This window comes from Taudactylus pleione, unplaced genomic scaffold (assembly GCF_031769625.1).
Source record: "Taudactylus pleione unplaced genomic scaffold, aTauple2 ptg000425l, whole genome shotgun sequence".
Classification (NCBI taxonomy): domain Eukaryota; kingdom Metazoa; phylum Chordata; class Amphibia; order Anura; family Myobatrachidae; genus Taudactylus; species Taudactylus pleione.
The window spans coordinates 3,691,653-3,711,160 of NW_028284827.1; the positions used below are offsets into that span (position 1 = coordinate 3,691,653).

Below are 19,508 nucleotides of genomic sequence, written 5' to 3' on the forward strand. Positions count from 1 at the left end.
GCCCCTTAAGAGTTAGCGTTAGGGTACTTACATGATGGTGTCGGGATTCTGACTGTCGGGGTGCCGCTGTCGGTATTCTGACCGGCTGCATCCCAACCGCCCAGATCTCAAACCCAACCCCTACCAACAGTGGTCCAAGGAAGGACAAGGGCGCCCAAGGCTCAATGATGCTCGTGGGGAGTGAAGGCGAGCCCATCTGGTACCTTCCCACAGAAGAGATACTGTAGCACAAACTGCTGACAAAGTTAATGTTGGCTATAATAGAAAGGTATCAGAACACACCGTGCATCGCAGCTTGCTGCAAGTGCTAACTACCACCGCTGTTCAGCTATTCATTCCAAGTGCTGACTACCACTGCAGGTCAGCTATTCATACCAAGTGCTGACTACCACCACTGTTCAGCTATTCATACCAAGTGCTGACTACCACCACTGTTCAGCTATTCATTCCAAGTGCTGACTACCACCACTGTTCAGCTATTCATACCAAGTGCTGACTACCACTGCTGGTCAGCTATTCATACCAAGTGCTGACTACCACCGCTGTTCAGCTATTCATTCCAAGTGCTGACTACCACCGCTGTCCAGCTATTCATTCCAAGTGCTGACTACCACCGCTATGCAGCTATTCATTCCAAGTGCTGACTACCACCGCTGTTCAGCTATTCATTCCAAGTGCTGACTACCACCACTGTTCAGCTATTCATACCAAGTGCTGACTACCACCGCTGTTCAGCTATTCATTCCAAGTGCTGACTACCACCGCTGTTCAGCTATTCATTCCAAGTGCTGACTACCACCGCTGTTCAGCTATTCATTCCAAGTGCTGACTACCACCGCTGTTCAGCTATTCATTCCAAGTGCTGACTACCACCGCTGTTCAGCTATTCATACCAAGTGCTGACTACCACCGCTGGTCAGCTATTCATTCCAAGCGCTGACTACCACCGCTGGTCAGCTATTCATACGAAGTGCTGACTACCACCGCTGGTCAGCTATTCATTCCAAGTGCTGACTACCACTACTGTTCAGCTATTCATACCAAGTGCTGACTACCACCACTGTTCAGCTATTCATTCCAAGTGCTGACTACCACCGCTGGTCAGCTATTCATTCCAAGTGCTGACTACCACCACTGTTCAGCTATTCATACCAAGCGCTGACTACCACCACTGTTCAGCTATTCATTCCAAGCGCTGACTACCACCGCTGTTCAGCTATTCATTCCAAGCGCTGACTACACCACTGTTCAGCTATTCATTCCAAGCGCTGACTACCACCACTGTTCAGCTATTCATACCAAGTGCTGACTACCACCGCTGGTCAGCAATTCATTCCAAGTGCTGACTACCACCGCTGGTCAGCTATTCATACCAAGCGCTGACTACCACCGCTGCTCAGCTATTCATACCAAGTGCTGACTACCACCGCTGTTCAGCTATTAATTCCTAGCGCTGACTACCACCACTGTTCAGCTATTTATACTAGGGGTGAGCGGGTTCGGATTTCTGAAATCCGAACCCCCCCGAGCCCCCCCGATCCGAGTCCGATCCGAGTCAGGCTCGACTTTTTTCCGCCTGACTCGGATCTGAAATCGAGGCAAAACGTCATTATCCCGCCTTCCCAGTCTCGCGGGTTTTGGATCCTATATAAGGTACCCGCGTCGGCGCCATTTTCTCACTCGGCTGTGGACAGTGAAGAGGGAGGGTGGGAGTTAGGGCTGTGTAGTGTAGTGTAGTGCAGAGTAGTGTTGTGCTGTGCTGTGCTGCGCTGTGCTGCTGTTGTCCACTACTTCAAAGTCCATAGGGGCTGGCTGTGTTGTGCTGTGCTGCTGTTGTTAATAGGGGCTGTGTCCACTACTTCAAAGTCCATAGGGGCTGGCTGGACTGTGTTGTGCAGTCAGTTCTCCATAGGGGCTGTGTCCACTCCAAAGTCCTGTGCAGTGTCCCAGTCCTAAAGGGGTGCTGTAGTGTTGTCCAGGGGGTGCTCTGTCCATCAGGGGTGCTCCCCCCAAGTGCTAAAAAAAGAATATATTTTCTCTGTTTGTGAATTGTGTGCGCAGTAGCCGCACGTGCATCAACAAAGTAGTGCCAAGCGTGCGCCTGTGTCATAAGTAAAGGGCCGGCTGGCTTGACCGTTAAAGGGTGCTGTAACCCCCGAAAGTACACTCCAGTCCAAACCAAAAAAAAAATAATTTTCTGTGTTTGTGAATTGTGTGCGCAGTAGCCGCATTTGCATCAACAAAGTAGTGCCAAGCGTGCGCCTGTGTCATAAGTAAAGGGCCGGCTGGCTTGACCGTTAAGGGTGCTGTAACCGCCGAAAGTACACTCCAGTCCAAACCAAAAAAAAAAATATTTTCTGTGTTTGTGAATTGTGTGCGCAGTAGCCGCACGTGCATCAACAAAGTAGTGCCAAGCGTGCGCCTGTGTCATAAGTAAAGGGCCGGCTGGCTTGACCGTTAAGGGTGCTGTAACCCCCGAAAGTACACTCCAGTCCAAACCAAAAAAAAAATTATTTTCTGTGTTTGCGAATTGTGTGCGCAGTAGCCGCACGTGCATCAACAAAGTAGTGCCAAGCATGCGCCTGTGTCATAAGTAAAGGGCCGGCTGGCTTGACCGTTAAAGGGTGCTGTAACCCCCAAAGTACACTCCAGTCCAAACCAAAAAAATAATTATTTTCTGTGTTTGTGAATTGTGTGCACAGTAGCCGCACGTGCATCAACAAAGTAGTGCCAAGCGTGCGCCTGTGTCATAAGTAAAGGGCCGGCTGGCTTGACCGTTAAAGGGTGCTGTAACCCCCGAAAGTACACTCCAGTCCAAACCAAAAAAAAAATAATTTTCTGTGTTTGTGAATTGTGTGCGCAGTAGCCGCACGTGCATCAACAAAGTAGTGCCAAGCGTGCACCTGTGTCATAAGTAAAGGGCCGGCTGGCTTGACCGTTAAGGGTGCTGTAACCCCCAAAAGTACACTCCAGTCCAAACCAAAAAAAAAATTATTTTCTGTGTTTGTGAATTCTGTGCGCAGTAGCCGCACGTGCATCAACAAAGTAGTGCCAAGCGTGCGCCTGTGTCATAAGTAAAGGGCCGGCTGGCTTGACCGTTAAGGGTGCTGTAACCCCCGAAAGTACACTCCAGTCCAAACCAAAAAAAAAATTATTTTCTGTGTTTGTGAATTGTGTGCGCAGTAGCCGCACGTGCATCAACAAAGTAGTGCCAAGCGTGCGCCTGTGTCATAAGTAAAGGGCCGGCTGGCTTGACCGTTAAGGGTGCTGTAACCCCCGAAAGTACACTCCAGTCCAAACCAAAAAAAAAATTATTTTCTGTGTTTGTGAATTGTGTGCGCAGTAGCCGCACGTGCATCAACAAAGTAGTGCCAAGCGTGCGCCTGTGTCATAAGTAAAGGGCCGGCTGGCTTGACCGTTAAGGGTGCTGTAACCCCCGAAAGTACACTCCAGTCCAAACCAAAAAAAAAAATATTTTCTGTGTTTGTGAATTGTGTGCGCAGTAGCCGCACGTGCATCAACAAAGTAGTGCCAAGCGTGCGCCTGTGTCATAAGTAAAGGGCCGGCTGGCTTGACCGTTAAGGGTGCTGTAACCCCCGAAAGTACACTCCAGTCCAAACCAAAAAAAAAATTATTTTCTGTGTTTGTGAATTGTGTGCGCAGTAGCCGCACGTGCATCAACAAAGTAGTGCCAAGCGTGCGCCTGTGTCATAAGTAAAGGGCCGGCTGGCTTGACCGTTAAAGGGTGCTGTAACCCCCAAAGTACACTCCAGTCCAAACCAAAAAAAAATTTATTTTCTGTGTTTGTGAATTGTGTGCGCAGTAGCCGCACGTGCATCAACAAAGTAGTGCCAAGCGTGCGCCTGTGTCATAAGTAAAGGGCCGGCTGGCTTGACCGTTAAGGGTGCTGTAACCCCCGAAAGTACACTCCAGTCCAAACCAAAAAAAAAATTATTTTCTGTGTTTGTGAATTGTGTGCGCAGTAGCCGCACGTGCATCAACAAAGTAGTGCCAAGCGTGCGCCTGTGTCATAAGTAAAGGGCCGGCTGGCTTGACCGTTAAGGGTGCTGTAACCCCCGAAAGTACACTCCAGGCCAAACCAAAAAAAAAATTATTTTCTGTGTTTGTGAATTGTGTGCGCAGTAGCCGCACGTGCATCAACAAAGTAGTGCCAAGCGTGCGCCTGTGTCATAAGTAAAGGGCCGGCTGGCTTGACCGTTAAGGGTGCTGTAACCCCCGAAAGTAAACTCCAGTCCAAACCAAAAAAAAAATTATTTTCTGTGTTTGTGAATTGTGTGCGCAGTAGCCGCACGTGCATCAACAAAGTAGTGCCAAGCGTGCGCCTGTGTCATAAGTAAAGGGCCGGCTGGCTTGACCGTTAAAGGGTGCTGTAACCCCCAAAGTAAACTCCAGTCCAAACCAAAAAAAAAAATTATTTTCTGTGTTTGTGAATAGTGTGCGCAGTAGCCGCACGTGCATCAACAAAGTAGTGCCAAGCGTGCGCCTGTGTCATAAGTAAAGGGCCGGCTGGCTTGACCGTTAAGGGTGCTGTAACCCCCGAAAGTACACTCCAGTCCAAACCAAAAAAAAAATTATTTTCTGTGTTTGTGAATTGTGTGCGCAGTAGCCGCACGTGCATCAACAAAGTAGTGCCAAGCGTGCGCCTGTGTCATAAGTAAAGGGCCGGCTGGCTTGACCGTTAAGGGTGCTGTAACCCCCGAAAGTACACTCCAGTCTTCACATGACGATGGAAGCCCTCCTCCCACTAAAAAAATCAAAAGAGTTAAGCTGGCAAAAGCACAGCGAAGAACTGTGCTTTCTAAGAAGATATCACAAATCCCCAAGGAGAGTCCAAGTGTGGTGGTGGTTGCGATGCCTGACCTTCCCAGCACTGGACGGGAAGAGGTGGCTCTTTCCACCATTTGCACGCCCCCTGCAAGTGCTGAAAGGAGCACCCACAGTCCACTTGCTGATATGCAAATTGAAGATGTCACTGTTGAAGTACAACAGGATGAGGATACTGGTGTAGCTGGCGCTGAGGAGGAAGTTGGCGAGGAGGATTCTGATGGTGATGTGGTTTGTTTAAATCAGGCTCCGGGGGAGACAGTTGTTGTCCGTGGGATGAAAAAGCCCATCACGGTCATGCCTGGGCAGAAGACCAAACATTCCACCTCTTTGGTCTGGCAATATTTCTATCCAAATCCGGACAACAACTGTCTTGCCATATGTACCATATGTAAAGGTGAAATAAGTAGGGGTAGGGACGTCAACCACCTAGGAACATCCTCCCTTATACGGCACCTGCAGCGCGTTCATAAAAAGTTACTGTCAAGTTCAGAAACTTTGGCTAAGACCGTAAGCAGTCCAGGGACACCTAAATCCCGTTGTCCTGTTGTATCCAAGCGCCTGCAAACCACACCGTCAACTCCCTCCTCGTCATTTCCTCCTTAGTCAGGATCGGAAGTAGTCCTGCAGGCCATGTCACTGGCATGACTGACTCTCCTATCCGTGATTCCTTCGGAGGATCCTGCATTGCTACGCCTACTGCTGCCGCTGCTGCTGTTGCTGCTGCTGGGAGTCGTTCATCATCCCAGAGAGGAAGTAGGAACACCACTACTTTTACTAAACAATTGACCCTCCAACAGTCCTTAGCGAGGAGGATGAAGTACGACAGCAGTCATCCTGAAGCAAAACGTATAACTGAGGCCTTGACTGCTATGTTGGTGTTAGACGTGCGTCCGGTATCCGCCATTAGTGCAGTGGGATTTAGACAATTGATGGAGGTAGTGTGTCCCCGGTTCCAAATCCCGTCTAGATTCCACTTCACTAGGCAGGCGATACCGAGACTGTACAGAAACGTCAGAAAAAGTGTCCTCAGTGTCCTGAAAAATGCCGTTGTACACAATGTCCACTTAACCACGGACATGTGGACAAGTGGAACAGGGCAGACTAAGGACTATATGACTGTGACAGCCCACTGGGTAGATGTATCACCTTACGCAGCAACAGCGTCACCAGTAGCAGCATCTCAGAAACGCCAGCTCGTTACAAGGCAGGCTACGCTGTGTATCACCGGTTTCAGTAAGAGGCACACCGCCGACAACCTCTTAGAGAAACTGAGGGAAATCATCGCCCAGTGGCTTACCCCACTTAGACTCTCCTGGGGATTTGTGATATCTGACAACGCCACCAATATTGTGAGGGCATTACATCTGGGCAAATTCCAGCACGTCCCATGTTTTGCTCACACAATAAACTTGGTGGTGCAGAATTTTCTGAAAAGCGACAGGGGCGTGCAGGAGACGCTTTGGGTGGCCCGAAAAATTTCTGGACACTTTCGCCATTCAGCGACTGCGTGCCGAAGACTGGAGCACCAGCAAACACTCTTGAACCTGCCCCGCCATCACCTGAAGCAAGAGGTTGTGACGCGGTGGAACTCAACCCTCTATATGCTTCAGAGGATGGAGGAGCAGCAAAAGGCCATACAAGCCTATAAATCCACCTATGACATAGGCAAAGGAGGGGGTATGCACCTGACTCAAGCGCAGTGGAGAATGATTTCCGTGTTGTGCAAGGTTCTCCAGCCCTTCGAACTTGCCACACGTGAAGTCAGTTCAGACACTGCCAGCTTGAGTCAGGTCATTCCCCTCATCAGGCTTTTGCAGAAGCAGCTGGAGAAAGTGAAGGAGGAGCTAAGACGGAGCGATTCCGCTCGGCATGTGGGACTTGTGGATGAAGCCCTTCATTCGCTTTGCCAGGATTCCAGGGTGGTCAATCTGTTGAAATCAGACCACTACATTTTGGCCACCGTGCTCGATCCTAGGTTTAAAGCCTATGTGGTGTCTCTCTTTCCGGCCGACACAAGCCTGCAGAAGTGCAAAGACCTGCTGGTGAACACACTGTCAGCTGAAGCGGAACGTGACACGTCAACGGCTCCTTCTTCATTTTCTCCCGCAACTGGGGCTGCCAGGAAAAAACTTAGGTATCCTAAGCAACCCGCTGGCGGTGATGCAGGGCAGGCAGGACCAAGTTTGGACATCTGGTCCGGACTGAAGGACCTGGCAACAATTTCTGACATGTCTACTGTCACTGCATATGATACTGTCACCATTGACAGAATGGTGGAGGATTACATCGGTGACAGCATCCAAGTAGGCATGTCAGACAGTCCATACCTGTACTGGCAGGAAAAAGAGGCAATTTGGAGGCCCCTGTACAAACTGGCTCTATTTTACCTGAGTTGCCCCCCCTCCAGTGTGTACTCCGAAAGAGTGTTTAGTGCAGCCGGGAACCTTGTCAGCGAAAGGCGTAGGAGGTTGCTTCCACAGAATGTGGAGAAGATGATGTTCATCAAAATGAATTATCAGCTCTTCCAGGGAGACCAGCCTCCAGAAGGTACAGAGGGACCTGTGGTGGTGGATTCAAGTGGGGACGAGTTAATACTTTGTGAGGATGAGGATGTACACACTGAAGAGGGTGAGGAATCGGTGGATGAGGAGGATGAGGATGACATCTTGCCTCCGTAGAGCCAGTTTGTGCAGGGACACATTAATTGCCAGCTTGTTTTGTGGGGGCCCAAACGAACCAATCATTTCAGCCACAGTTGTGTGGCAGACCCTGGCGCTGAAATGATTGATTTGTTAAAGTGTGCATGTCCTGTTTATACAACATAAGGGTGGGTGGGAGGGCCCAAGGACAATTCCATCTTGCACCTCTTTTTTTTCTTTGCATTATGTACAGTTTGGGGCCTAGTTTTTCTAACTGCCATCCTGTCTGCCACTGCAGTGTCACTCCTAGATGGGTCACGTGTTTGTGCCGCCCACTCGTGTCGCTTAGCATAGTCATCCAGCTACCTCGGTGCAACCTTTTGGACATAAAAACACTATTGTGAGGTGTGAGGTGTTCAGAATAGACTGGAAATTACTGGAAATGAAGGTTATTGAGGTTAATAATAGCATAGGAGCAGAAAAACCTACAAATTCTGTGATTTTAGCTGTTTTTATGCTTTTTTAAAAAAAAATACAGATCCAAAACACAAAACCCAGAACCCAAAACACGGAAGGGTGGTTTTGGCAAAACCAATCCAGATCCAAAACACAAAGAAAGATCCAGATCCAAAACCAAAACACAAAACACAAAAAGTGGCCGGTGCACACCCCTACTTTAAATGAATGTCATGTGAATTGTTTCATCAATGAGAATCAGGTCTACAATTTTTTGCCTTGATACATACAGTATGTCTGAACCACAGTTTGCAAAACAGTCATTGAAATGTCTGATCTGACAGATAAAGCCGTGGTGTTCGATGTGTGGTATTTATGGTACTATTACTGACTTGTACAGTTTTACGACCACACAAAGACATGCATTTAAATTGCGGATTTGAATAACACGACATCACTCCCATATTAATTCAGTTCTGCAACACCCTCAGGAAAATGGATTGTCACCCAAATCGATACATATAAATAAAACTGTAACTTAGGGCCTGATTCACTACGGAACGCAACTGCCAATGCAATGGTGATTACGCACGCAGTTCAACTGCGATAGTACGCTAATCCTTTGCAATGCCCTCGCAGCACTACGCAAGGATGCCCTCTTTACTTAGCTCACATCCGTAATACTTAGCAAGACAGCGAAACCATTGGTAACATGGAGTACCATCGCAGCCTCACGCACACTTGCACAACCTCTGACCTTACTCAGAAATTGTTAACTTCCACGAACGCTATGAGTGCTCAGGCTCAGGCCATCGCCGTGAATAATTTATGCACAACCATGTAACGGCGTTCAAACGCACTGACGCACCATTCCACTGACCATCCCCCTGTTACCACCCACAAACGGCACTTCCTGTAAATCACTCTGCGACAGGTCTGTGTACTCACTGCGATTGCAGCCCCGATCGCAATGGCCAGTTTGCGCATGCGCAATGCATACAGATGCGTAGTACGCAACAATCGACTGATTGTGTGTGTTATAGAGATTGCACCTAAACCGAATTAGCCATTTTTAATATGTTTGCCTGAATGCTTGTTCGTTCTGGTGTAACTCAAAACTTCTGAACTGAGGGCCTGATTCAGACCCGGTCGCAAGTGCTGAGCGCTCACAACCGGGTCGATGGTGGCCCAGACCACATGCGCACGATGTAGCCGGCTCCGTCATGCGCATGCGCGAGACCCGGATAGCGACGGGCAAGCCGTCGCTCCGGGTCTTGTACCAAAGGGGGCGTGCTGTCGATGTTGAGTGACAGCACGCCCCCTTTGGTGGGCGGGCCGGGGGAGTGGCTGCCCAAACGGAGGCGTTCCCATGTGAACGCCTACCATCTGGGACCGGCCCCACTGACATCACGAGTGATGTCAGTGGGAGAGATTTCGGCTCTGTAAGAGCCGAAATCTCTCTAGGGCTTGCGGCAATGAGACCCTACCACAAGGGTCTTGTCGCAAGCTCGATGGTCGCGATGGTCTTGACCATCGCGACCATCGTCCTGGCCACTCGCTGTAGCTGTGGGTGGTCACCCACAGCTATGCGAGCGGCCAGGAGGCTGTTCAAAAAGAAAAATAGCCCGGCCCTGGTTCAGAGCGAGCGCTCTGTCAGAGCGTCCGGCTCTGAGTCAGGGCCTGATTTTGATAAAACCGTCACTATGCTATTTGATATATATCAAGGAATAGGATAGGCTATATATCATAATGTCCACGCCCTTATGGCCTCAGGGTGAGTTGTGGGGGAAGATTTGACTGGCAGCATTCTGTGTGCACAGGGCAGCTTGGCCTCGTGGCGAGTGGTTGGTGAAGACGTGGCTGCCACCAATTTCTGTAGCGCTGCAGGTGAAATTTATAAAAGAAATGTCGGCAGAAACGACATCAACGCAGGTGAAGCCACGAGCAACAGTTTGAAAATAAATAATTGTAAATATTTCCAAACCGTGGAAAATTGAATTCACAAAGAAGTGTTACTGGACTATCCACAACTCTCTGGTCTGAAATCTGCTGAAAATAATTCCATGAAGACGGTGAACTTTTGGTTGGCCTTGGAGAAACGAAGACATCTATTGGATGAGGTGGTTTATCCCATCACCATAGTGACGGCAGTATGCAGCTGAATAGCCTCCTCAAACCAAATAGACTTTTCCCTTTACTCTAATTACAATATTGTTAGAAGTGATGCTCTGTCAATCCCTTCACCTGCTGGATTATACCAAGCTTGTCTCATTAATGGCCAAAAAAACCCTTGATCACGTTCCTACTGGTCTTCTCTTCTTCATTATTCAGCTACGCCATCAGTTTATGTATCTGTAGTCCTTGTTATGGATATATTACTCTCTGTAGAAATCATAGTTGTCTGGGTCACAGTAGATCACTTTTCCAAGATGTCTAATGTCATTCTTCTCAAAGCCCCATCTTCTGCTCCGCTTCTTGCAAAACTCTCCATGAGCTGCATCTTTTCATCATATATGATCAGGTGGGTCCAACAATTAGGCATTAAGCTGGCGTTTCTTCTAAATACCAGGCTCAGCCTAATATGGAGACTGAGGGGATTACTCCGATGATCTCACACGACCTCCAGAATGATGTCTCAGTCCATCGAGAAGACTGAACTCACCAGGGCCCGAGTTTGCACATCGTGCCATGAACCTGCTGACACCACCAGTGAGACGGAATGCCGGCGCTTAGAATAACAGTGCCAGAATCCCGAAGGTAAGTGGCAGGGTTAGGGGGAGGGTTAGGCACTAAGGGGAGAGTGTTAGCTTTAGCGCGCGGGGAGGGGGAGGTAAGGTTTAGGGACCAGGGGAGGGGGTTATGTTTAGGCACTGGGGAGGGAGGGTTAGGGAGAGTGTTAGGATACCGACCAACAGATGTAGGTATTCTAACCCTGTCGAGATGCCGGCGTCGGGATTTTAACTGTTGGGATTCTGAGCGCTCTCATCCTGTACCCAACCCACTAAGACACATGGTTCTCTTCTTAAGGCCTTAATATGCTGATAGAAAGAGAAATCCGGTCAAGATCAGTCCGACTCAGAAACAGACGAGGAGACGCCAAAGTGCCTAATTCGCTTCTATGCATGGGCCACATAGTAACACTCTCTATGCATTTGTACAAAGAGACCTGTCTGACTCAGGATCAGCCGCGTCGTGTGTAGCACCATGCCCGAGCAACAGATAACATGGATATTATGTGACACTGTTGTGAATTGTTGTTTTGATCTGTGATTTGTGACCTGGCTTTTCTTATGATAACCCCCCATATCCGCATGTGACCCACATCCTTGGCTCATTCCCTGGCACTGAAACTGCATCGCCCACCCTGATTTTTGTCTGGTCTCTGTTTGCAGTTGTATCTTGTCACTTCATTTCTGGTCCCTCTGCTGTCTGGAGGCCAAAACCTGGGACTGTCCAATACCTTCTTCCAGGGTTCTCTAACGAAGATCAGACTCATGTAAGCCAATGCCACCCACAAGTGATATGACGGATCCACAACTACAGTCTGTGACATCCCCCACAGTCTGTGACAATAAGTGTGCACAGTCCCTATCATACTGTACCACGGTGGCTGCATTTACAGTAGACATTAATGAAATTCCACTTCTAATATCGCATTTAACTTTCTTGTGTTATCATATGTCACCGATAAACTCCATTCTATATGGGAGCCACACTGAGGGCCTCATTCAGAGGCGGTCGGAGGATGCAAGCGGTCGCTCAGAAACTGGGCGGCCACTTGCATCCTGACCGCCCGCCTCTGTTGCGGTCGTTAGGCTGTGGGTTAACACCCACAGCTCTAACGACCGCACCGGTGATGGTCGCGATGGTCAGAGACCATCGCGACCATCGGGGCTTATGACGAGACCCTAGGGTAGGGTCTCCCTTGTCGTAAGCCCCGGAGAGCTTCTGGCTCTGTCTGAGCCGGAAGCTCTCCACTGACATCACTTGTGATGTCAGTGGGGCCGCCCCCAAACGGTAGGCATTCCCATGGGAACGCCTCCGTTTGGTCAGCAACCCCCCGGCCCGCCTTCCAAACGGGGCGAGCTGTCAATCAACATCTCACGCATGCGCACGACGGCGCCGTCGCCGTCGTGCGCATGCTCTATGGGGAGGCCATCGACCCGGTCCGAGCGCATCAGCGCTAACGACCGGGTCTGAATGACCCCCTGAGACTTTTGTTTTACAAAGTTTATTACCATAAAACCTTCAATCACCTGAGGGGTGTCTTGTGCAAAACATCATATGATTAACATACTGTAACTATATATACACAATAAAATGAAATAAAGGGGCCTATTCATCATTACTTAAAAATCGATGGCGGTAATTAAGTTTAGAACTCATCATTCCCAGGGCCGCCAACAGCCGGGCCCAGGTGACAGGGGGCGTAACCTAATTGCAGGAAATGTGGCCACGCGCTGGGTAGGGGGGGCGCTGTGTGCCCCTCAGCTCGGCGCACACCCAATGGGGGGCGTGATCAGCGTGATCGCTCCCCCCATAGGCTTTAGCAGCCGTGAGCAGTCTCCCACTGCAGCCCAGCACACGTGTGCTGGGCTACTGTGATGTAAGAGGGGGGGAGCGGTGCCGGACCCGGGCCTCCACCGAGCCCCTCCAGCAAGCCCAGGTAATTAATACCCGCTCCCCCCCTCTCGGCGCCCCTGATCATTCCTCCTCGCCATAAGAAAAGCTGTCGTTTTTGCGATGACAGCGTTCAGAAAATAGATACTTTTTCCTGCCTGCACTACAGTGCTGTGCAGGTGCCGTTACCTTTACAAAAGCGGTGCATGCGCAGCACTGATTACAGCTGCGGTAATTCTGTGTTCGTCCGCCACCCCCAACCTTTCTCCCCCTCCACTCTCCGCTCCCCTCTCCCACCCATCTGGCTGCAGCCGCGGACCCCGACCTCCCATCAGTGATATCTCCTGTGTTAAGTGTGTTAATAAATACTAAAAACACGGTAATTAAGGAAAATGACGTTAAAACCGTTATTTTAGTGTTGATGAATAGGCCCCATAGACTCTGAGACATGGATTTGGCAGAATACAATTTGTCAGATAGTTATTGAAAACACAGAATATTTAAATCTAAATTAATGGAGGTAAAGTATGGTGGCAAAGAAAGGACGGCCAGCATAAGCCCACTCAGGATGTAGTCAGCATCCTGGTGTGCAGGATTCCTGAAGGGCGAAATCCCGGCGCCAAAATCCCAACAACGTCAGGATCCCGGTATTAGAACCCCGACCGAAAGCATCCAGAAGGTAAGTATCGGGCATTAGGGGAAGGATTAGTGTGTGGGGTTAGGGTTAGGCAGGGCCGTAACTAGAGTAGTGTGACCAGTGCCATGGCCCTCTCTCAGGTGCACTATATTATGTCCCTATTTATCCCCAGCATCTCCTGGCCTCCCCTATCTCTTCCCTGGCCCTTCCCCATGAGGCCATGGCCCTCTCTCATGTGCACTATATTATGTCCCTATTTATCCACAGCATCTCCTGGCCTCCCCTATCTCTTCCCTGGCCCTTCCCCATGAGGCCATGGCCCTCTCTCATGTGCACTATATCATGTCCCTATTTATCCCCAGCATCTCCTGGCCTCCCCTATCTCTTCCCTGGCCCTTCCCCATGAGGCCATGGCCCTCTCTCAGGTGCACTATATTATGTCCCTATTTATCCCCAGCATCTCCTGGCCTCCTCTATCTCTTCCCTGGCCCTTCCCCATGAGGCCATGGCCCTCTCTCAGGTGCACTATATTATGCCCCTATTTATCCCCAGCATCTCCTGGCCTCCCCTATCTCTACCCTGGCACTTCCCCATGATGCCATGGCCCTCTCTCAGGTGCACTATATTATGTCCCTATTTATCCCCAGCATCTCCTGGCCTCCCCTATCTCTTCCCTGGCCCTTCCCCATGAAGCCATGGCCCTCTCTCATGTGCACTATATTATGTCCCTATTTATCCCCAGCATCTCCTGGCCTCCCCTATCTCTTCCCTGGCCCTTCCCCATGAGGCCATGGCCCTCTCTCAGGTGCACTATATCATGTCCCTATTTATCCCCAGCATCTCCTGGCCTCCCCTATCTCTTCCCTGGCCCTTCCCCATGAGGCCATGGCCCTCTCTCAGGTGCACTATATTATGTACCTATTTATCCCCAGCATCTCCTGGCCTCCCCTATCTCTTCCCTGGCCCTTCCCCATGAGGCCATGGCCCTCTCTCAGGTGCACTATATTATGTCCCTATTTATCCCCAGCATCTCCTGGCCTCCCCTATCTCTTCCCTGGCCCTTCCCCATGAGGCCATGGCCCTCTCTCAGGTGCACTATATTATGTCCCTATTTATCCACAGCATCTCCTGTCCTCCCCTATCTCTTCCCTGGCCCTTCCCCATGAGGCCATGGCCCTCTCTCAGGTGTACTATATTATGTCCCTATTTATCCCCAGCATCTCCTGGCCTCCCTATCTCTTCCCTGGCCCTTCCCCATGAGGCCATGGCCCTCTCTCAGGTGCACTATATTATGTCCCTATTTATCCCCAGCATCTCCTGGCCTCCCCTATCTCTTCCCTGGCCCTTCCCCATGAGGCCATGGCCCTCTCTCAGGTGCACTATATCATGTCCCTATTTATCCCCAGCATCTCCTGGCCTCCTCTATCTCTTCCCTGGCCCTTCCCCATGAGGCCATGGCCCTCTCTCAGGTGCACTATATCATGTCCCTATTTATCCCCAGCATCTCCTGGCCTCCCCTATCTCTTCCCTGGCCCTTCCCCATGAGGCCATGGCCCTCTCTCAGGTGCACTATATCATGTCCCTATATATCCCCAGCATCTCCTGGCCTCCCCTATCTCTTCCCTGGCCCTTCCCCATGAGGCCATGGCCCTCTCTCAGGTGCACTATATTATGTCCCTATATATCCCCAGCATCTCCTGGCCTCCACTATCTCTTCCCTGGCCCTTCCCCATGAGGCCATGGCCCTTTTTCAGGTGTGTTTTTGTTCCCATTTGAAAAATGGGGGGGGGGGGGCGCCAATGCTCTTTCTGGCACAGGGCACCAAAAAGTCTAGTTACGGCTCTGGGATTAGGCACTAGGGGGAGCATTAGGCTTAGGGTGCGGGGAGGTTGGGGTTAGGCACCGGGGAGGGAGGGAGGTTAGAGTTAGGCACCGGGGAGGGAGGTTAGGGTTAGGCACCAGGGAGGGAAGTTATGGTTAGGCACCGGGGAGGGAGTGTTAGGTTTAGGGTGCGGGGAGGTTAGGTTTAGGCACTGGGGGGGAGGTTAGGGTTAGGCACCAGGGAGGGGTAATGGTAAGGGTTAATGCCCCCATACATTAGCAATTGATTGCAGCAATCGTGCAATTCCCAATCGATTGTGGCAAATCTGCAATCGATTGAAAAAGGGAAAGATTTTTATACACAATCGATTGCAAATTGCACGATTGCTGCAATCAATTGCTGACGTATGGGGGGCTTTAGACTCACATTATGTTCTTCTGGGTGTCGGAATTCTGCCTGTCGAGGATGCCGTTATTCTGATTAGCGGCATCCTGACCGCCGGGATCTCATACCTGACCCTCCCGCTTCAACACTGCACTAAACACCTAACAGCTTGCATTGCGGACAGACACCACCATAGGCGCACACAAACAAAACAGATAAACAGCTCTAACACAAGCTAACCACTCAGTCTTCTAACATGACTACCCACCCAGGAAGGTGATAGCACAGCCCCATCAGGGCGGTCCAGCCAACTAACAGGTCAGGTGAGAGCACCCAAAAACTGTAGTTATAATAATGAAACAATTTAAACAAAATGTGCAACTGGAGTGGCGACCTGCTGTACTTTCCTGCCGCAGAAACAGCCAATGACAAGAGAACAACAGGAAACCGCGGCCAAACTAATCACTAGATGTTCTACAAGCGGCCAGACCCCACACTGAGGATTAAGGGCCTGATTCAGACCCACTCGCGAGCGGCTGTACGCTCGCAAGTGGGTCGATGGTCTGCACTGAGCATGCGCACGACGGAGGGAGCTCCGTCGTGCGCATGCGCCAGACACGACGAGCGAAGGACTTTCCTTCGCTCGTTGTGTCCGATCAAAGGGGGCGTGCTGTCAATGTTGATTGACAGCACGCCCCCTTTGGTGGGCGTGCCGGGGGCGTGCCTCCCTGACGGGGGCGTTCCCACGGGAACGCCTCCCGTCAGAAGCCGGCCCACTGACATCACTAGTGATGTCAGTGGGAGTGATTTTGGCTCTGATAGAGCCAAAATCACTCCGGAGCTTGCGGTTGAAAACCTCAACCGCAGGCTCCGGCTCGCAATTTCGATGGTCGCGATGGTCACGACCATCGCGGCCATCAAAATGCACGCTCGTATAGCCTGTGGGTGGTGACCCACAGCTATACGAGCGTCCAGGAGGACGCTCCATGAAAATGGAGCCCGGCCCTCATGCAGAGCGTGCGCTCTGCTCAGAGCGTACGGCTCTGAATGAGGGCCTAAATCCCTTCATTATTCCGTTCTCCTTTTCTGTAATACATTTTTGTCTAATTATCTTTTTTTTTATACATATTTATTTATTTATTATAATATCAGGATCTTTAATGAGGGCCAGGAAATCTGGTCTATAGGGGCCAGGTGTTGGAATGGTAATTATGGCTTTCAGAAGTGCCCTGACTTTATTTACTAATGGTTTAGAATTGAGGTGAAGAGACTGAGGGCCCGATTCAGAGCCGCTCGTAAGCGGCCGCTCGTTCACTCCGAGCGATGTTCGCACATCTGCGCATGGGTATGGGTCGTAATGCGCATGCGCCAACCAGTCAGTGCGGTCGGAGATCGTGTGTTCGCAAAATAGCGAATGCCTGCTAATTTGAGTGACAGGATGAGGCGTTTGTGGGTGGTAACAGGGGAAGGTGCTTGAAAACGGGGAGTGGTGATCCGAACGCAGGCGTGCCAAACGGTCAAAACGGGCGTTTTAAGGGTGTGCATAATTAACAAAGCAGCGTCAATGACCACGTCACTTGGTTGTCTCTTAGCCTGAACTGTTCGCTTGATTGCGGTAGGAAAATCCAACCACAAGCACTGCAAGCAGTTCAGACGCCTTTCGATGTACTCGATTAATCTAATAAATAGCGGACATGACGTAGGATGCGAGCGGCCAGGGGGCATCTTTACAAAATAGCAAGCGCATATTTCGTTCGCTCGCTCAGACATAGAGGCGTCAACAGACCGCAAAGAGCGAGAGCTCTATTAAAATATCCGGCCCCTTTTTCTGAACGACCGAGCGCAAATAGCGTCAAGCTCTGAATCAGGCCCTGAAGCAGAGAAGAGCTGTAATTATTGTGTATGTATCATGGTGAAATATATTCTTATCTTTGTCACCCTTAGGGCTGATGTTGCTGTGCTGTAGCTTCTTCTGGTTATCCAAGTCATGATAAGAATATATTTTGCTAGTTGTGTGTCCCCTTGTCCCGGCCCCTCACTCACGCAGACTGACACTTTATAAAAACATTTTTTTTTAAATAAACCTCCCTATGCCCATACACGGTGCGATATGCTCCTTGCTAAGCGGCTTGCGATCCGTCTGCCGGCATATCAGGGAGGTCCCCACACACGGCATATCGGGCCGACCACCCGATATGCCGGCACCCCCCCCACCCGCATTTCAATCAGAATCGGACCCCTTAAGCTATCAAAACATGGTGCAATATGCTCCTTGGGGCACGACGGCCAATCCGATGGCAAACAAATCGGGCGGTCCCCACACGGAGCAATCGGGTGGCCGACTGCCCGATATGCCGGCTCCCACCTCCCCCACCCGTATAGCGCTGCATGGGATCGTACATCGCATCCCCAGATGAAGTGAACATGCAGTAAGATCTGGATGTGCGATGTGTGACCCCACGGGAGCGCTCAGTGGCCGATATCATGCCCACACACGGTACGATATAGCAGCGATATCGTACCAATCCATCGCGTCGGCTGCTATATCACACCGTGTATGGGCAGCTTTAATTAATCTCCAAAGATGGCAGGGGGAGAGCATGCAAGAGCCCCACCAGCAAAGACCCGGCTTAGACACCAATGACGGATGTTTACTAAAGGTGATTTGTGATACAAACGAAACTTTGTCCAATCAGTTTGTTTACACGGTTGCTGTTAGTTACCCTGTAGAATAATTGCAGTTCAAGAATATTTGCAGCTGAAAAATACATATCAGTTAAAAGTATTTGGCAATAATAATAAAGGACAAGCCAGATATTTATCTGCCAGGCAAAGGTTAATCATTTATTATATTAGCACATCGTAGAGAAATACCAGAAACTGGAACATAGTATTCATCCTAATATTAATAATGCTACACTACTGATTACTAATTATTACTTGGTATTAGGGATTAATAGTTTTTTGTTTTTGTTTTTATAATTCCAAACAGCACAATAACAGAACACAGACAAGTTCTAAGCATCGCAGGTTACCTGCTGTTAAATGCGCAGCGTGAACCATAACACGGACCCCGGGCTTCAGCTCGAAATGAACCATGTCCTGATTGAGTTTATTAATAAACACATCAGAGATCTAAGAGGAAAGAAACAGGTGTTACTGTAACAACCACAAACAACACATCTCTGCACTTTTAGAAAATATAATAAAGGCACAATGACCCCAAATGTAATAATAATTATGCTTTTTGGAATTTGGGAGTAAATACTGAATTTTGGGTCCATGTTTCTATAGTTAGCTAATCACCAGGAGCATGACTATGACTCCTGAAAATTTTAAAGGGCTTGTACGGTTTTTGGGGAGGGACACCCCTGCACACAGCACCCCTCCTCCTCTGCTGCGGCACCCTGCATCTCCTGTGCAGAGCCATCTCTTCCATAGGGCTTGTTGGGCAGTTGCCCGAGGACCCGAAGCTTGAAGGGGCCCGCCAACCCGCCCCCCTGCAGCCGCGTCCAGTTGGTAAATTTGTGATATTTTTAAAAGCCGTCCGCGGGCCCACTGTATTCTGATCTAACCTCCCCCACTCCTCCCCGGCGACGAGTACTCACCTCAGTCCCAGTTTCCCTTTATCCGCCGGCTTCGGACCAGAGGGCCTCATTCAGAGGCGGTCGGAGAATGCAAGCGGTCGCTCCGAAACTGGGCGGCCGCTTGCATCCTGATCGCCCGCCTCTGTTTCGGTCGTTAGGCCGTGGGTTTACACCCACAGCTCTAACGACCGCTAGGGTGATGGTCGTAATGGTCAGAGACCATCGCGACCATCGGGGCTTACGACGAGACCCTTGGGTAGGGTCTCACTTGTCGTAAGCCCCGGAGAGCTTCTGGCTCTGTCAGAGCCGGAAGCTCTCCACTGACATCACTAGTGATGTCAGTGGGGCCTCCCCCAAACGGCAGGCGTTCCCATGGGAACGCCTCCATTTGGGCTGCCACCCCCCCCGGCCCGCCTTCCAAATGGGGTGAGCTGTCAATCAACATCGACAGCTCGCCCCCTTTGGAAAGAGACCTGCTACAACCGGTGCTGTCGGTCGTAGTGGGTCTCACGCAT

The 19,508-nt window shown here is 50.2% G+C and overlaps 1 protein-coding gene across 1 annotated transcript in view; it reads right to left on the reverse strand.

Annotated features, from left to right (window-relative positions):
• The window catches only part of LOC148506110 (VPS10 domain-containing receptor SorCS1-like), a 255,144-nt gene that overhangs the window by 21,851 nt on the left and 213,785 nt on the right, over positions 1–19,508 (reverse strand). Inside the window, exon 16 of the mRNA XM_088447259.1 lies at positions 18,442–18,541. Within this exon, the coding sequence (XP_088303385.1) occupies positions 18,442–18,541 (100 nt within the window). The remainder of the gene's footprint in view (positions 1–18,441; positions 18,542–19,508) is intronic.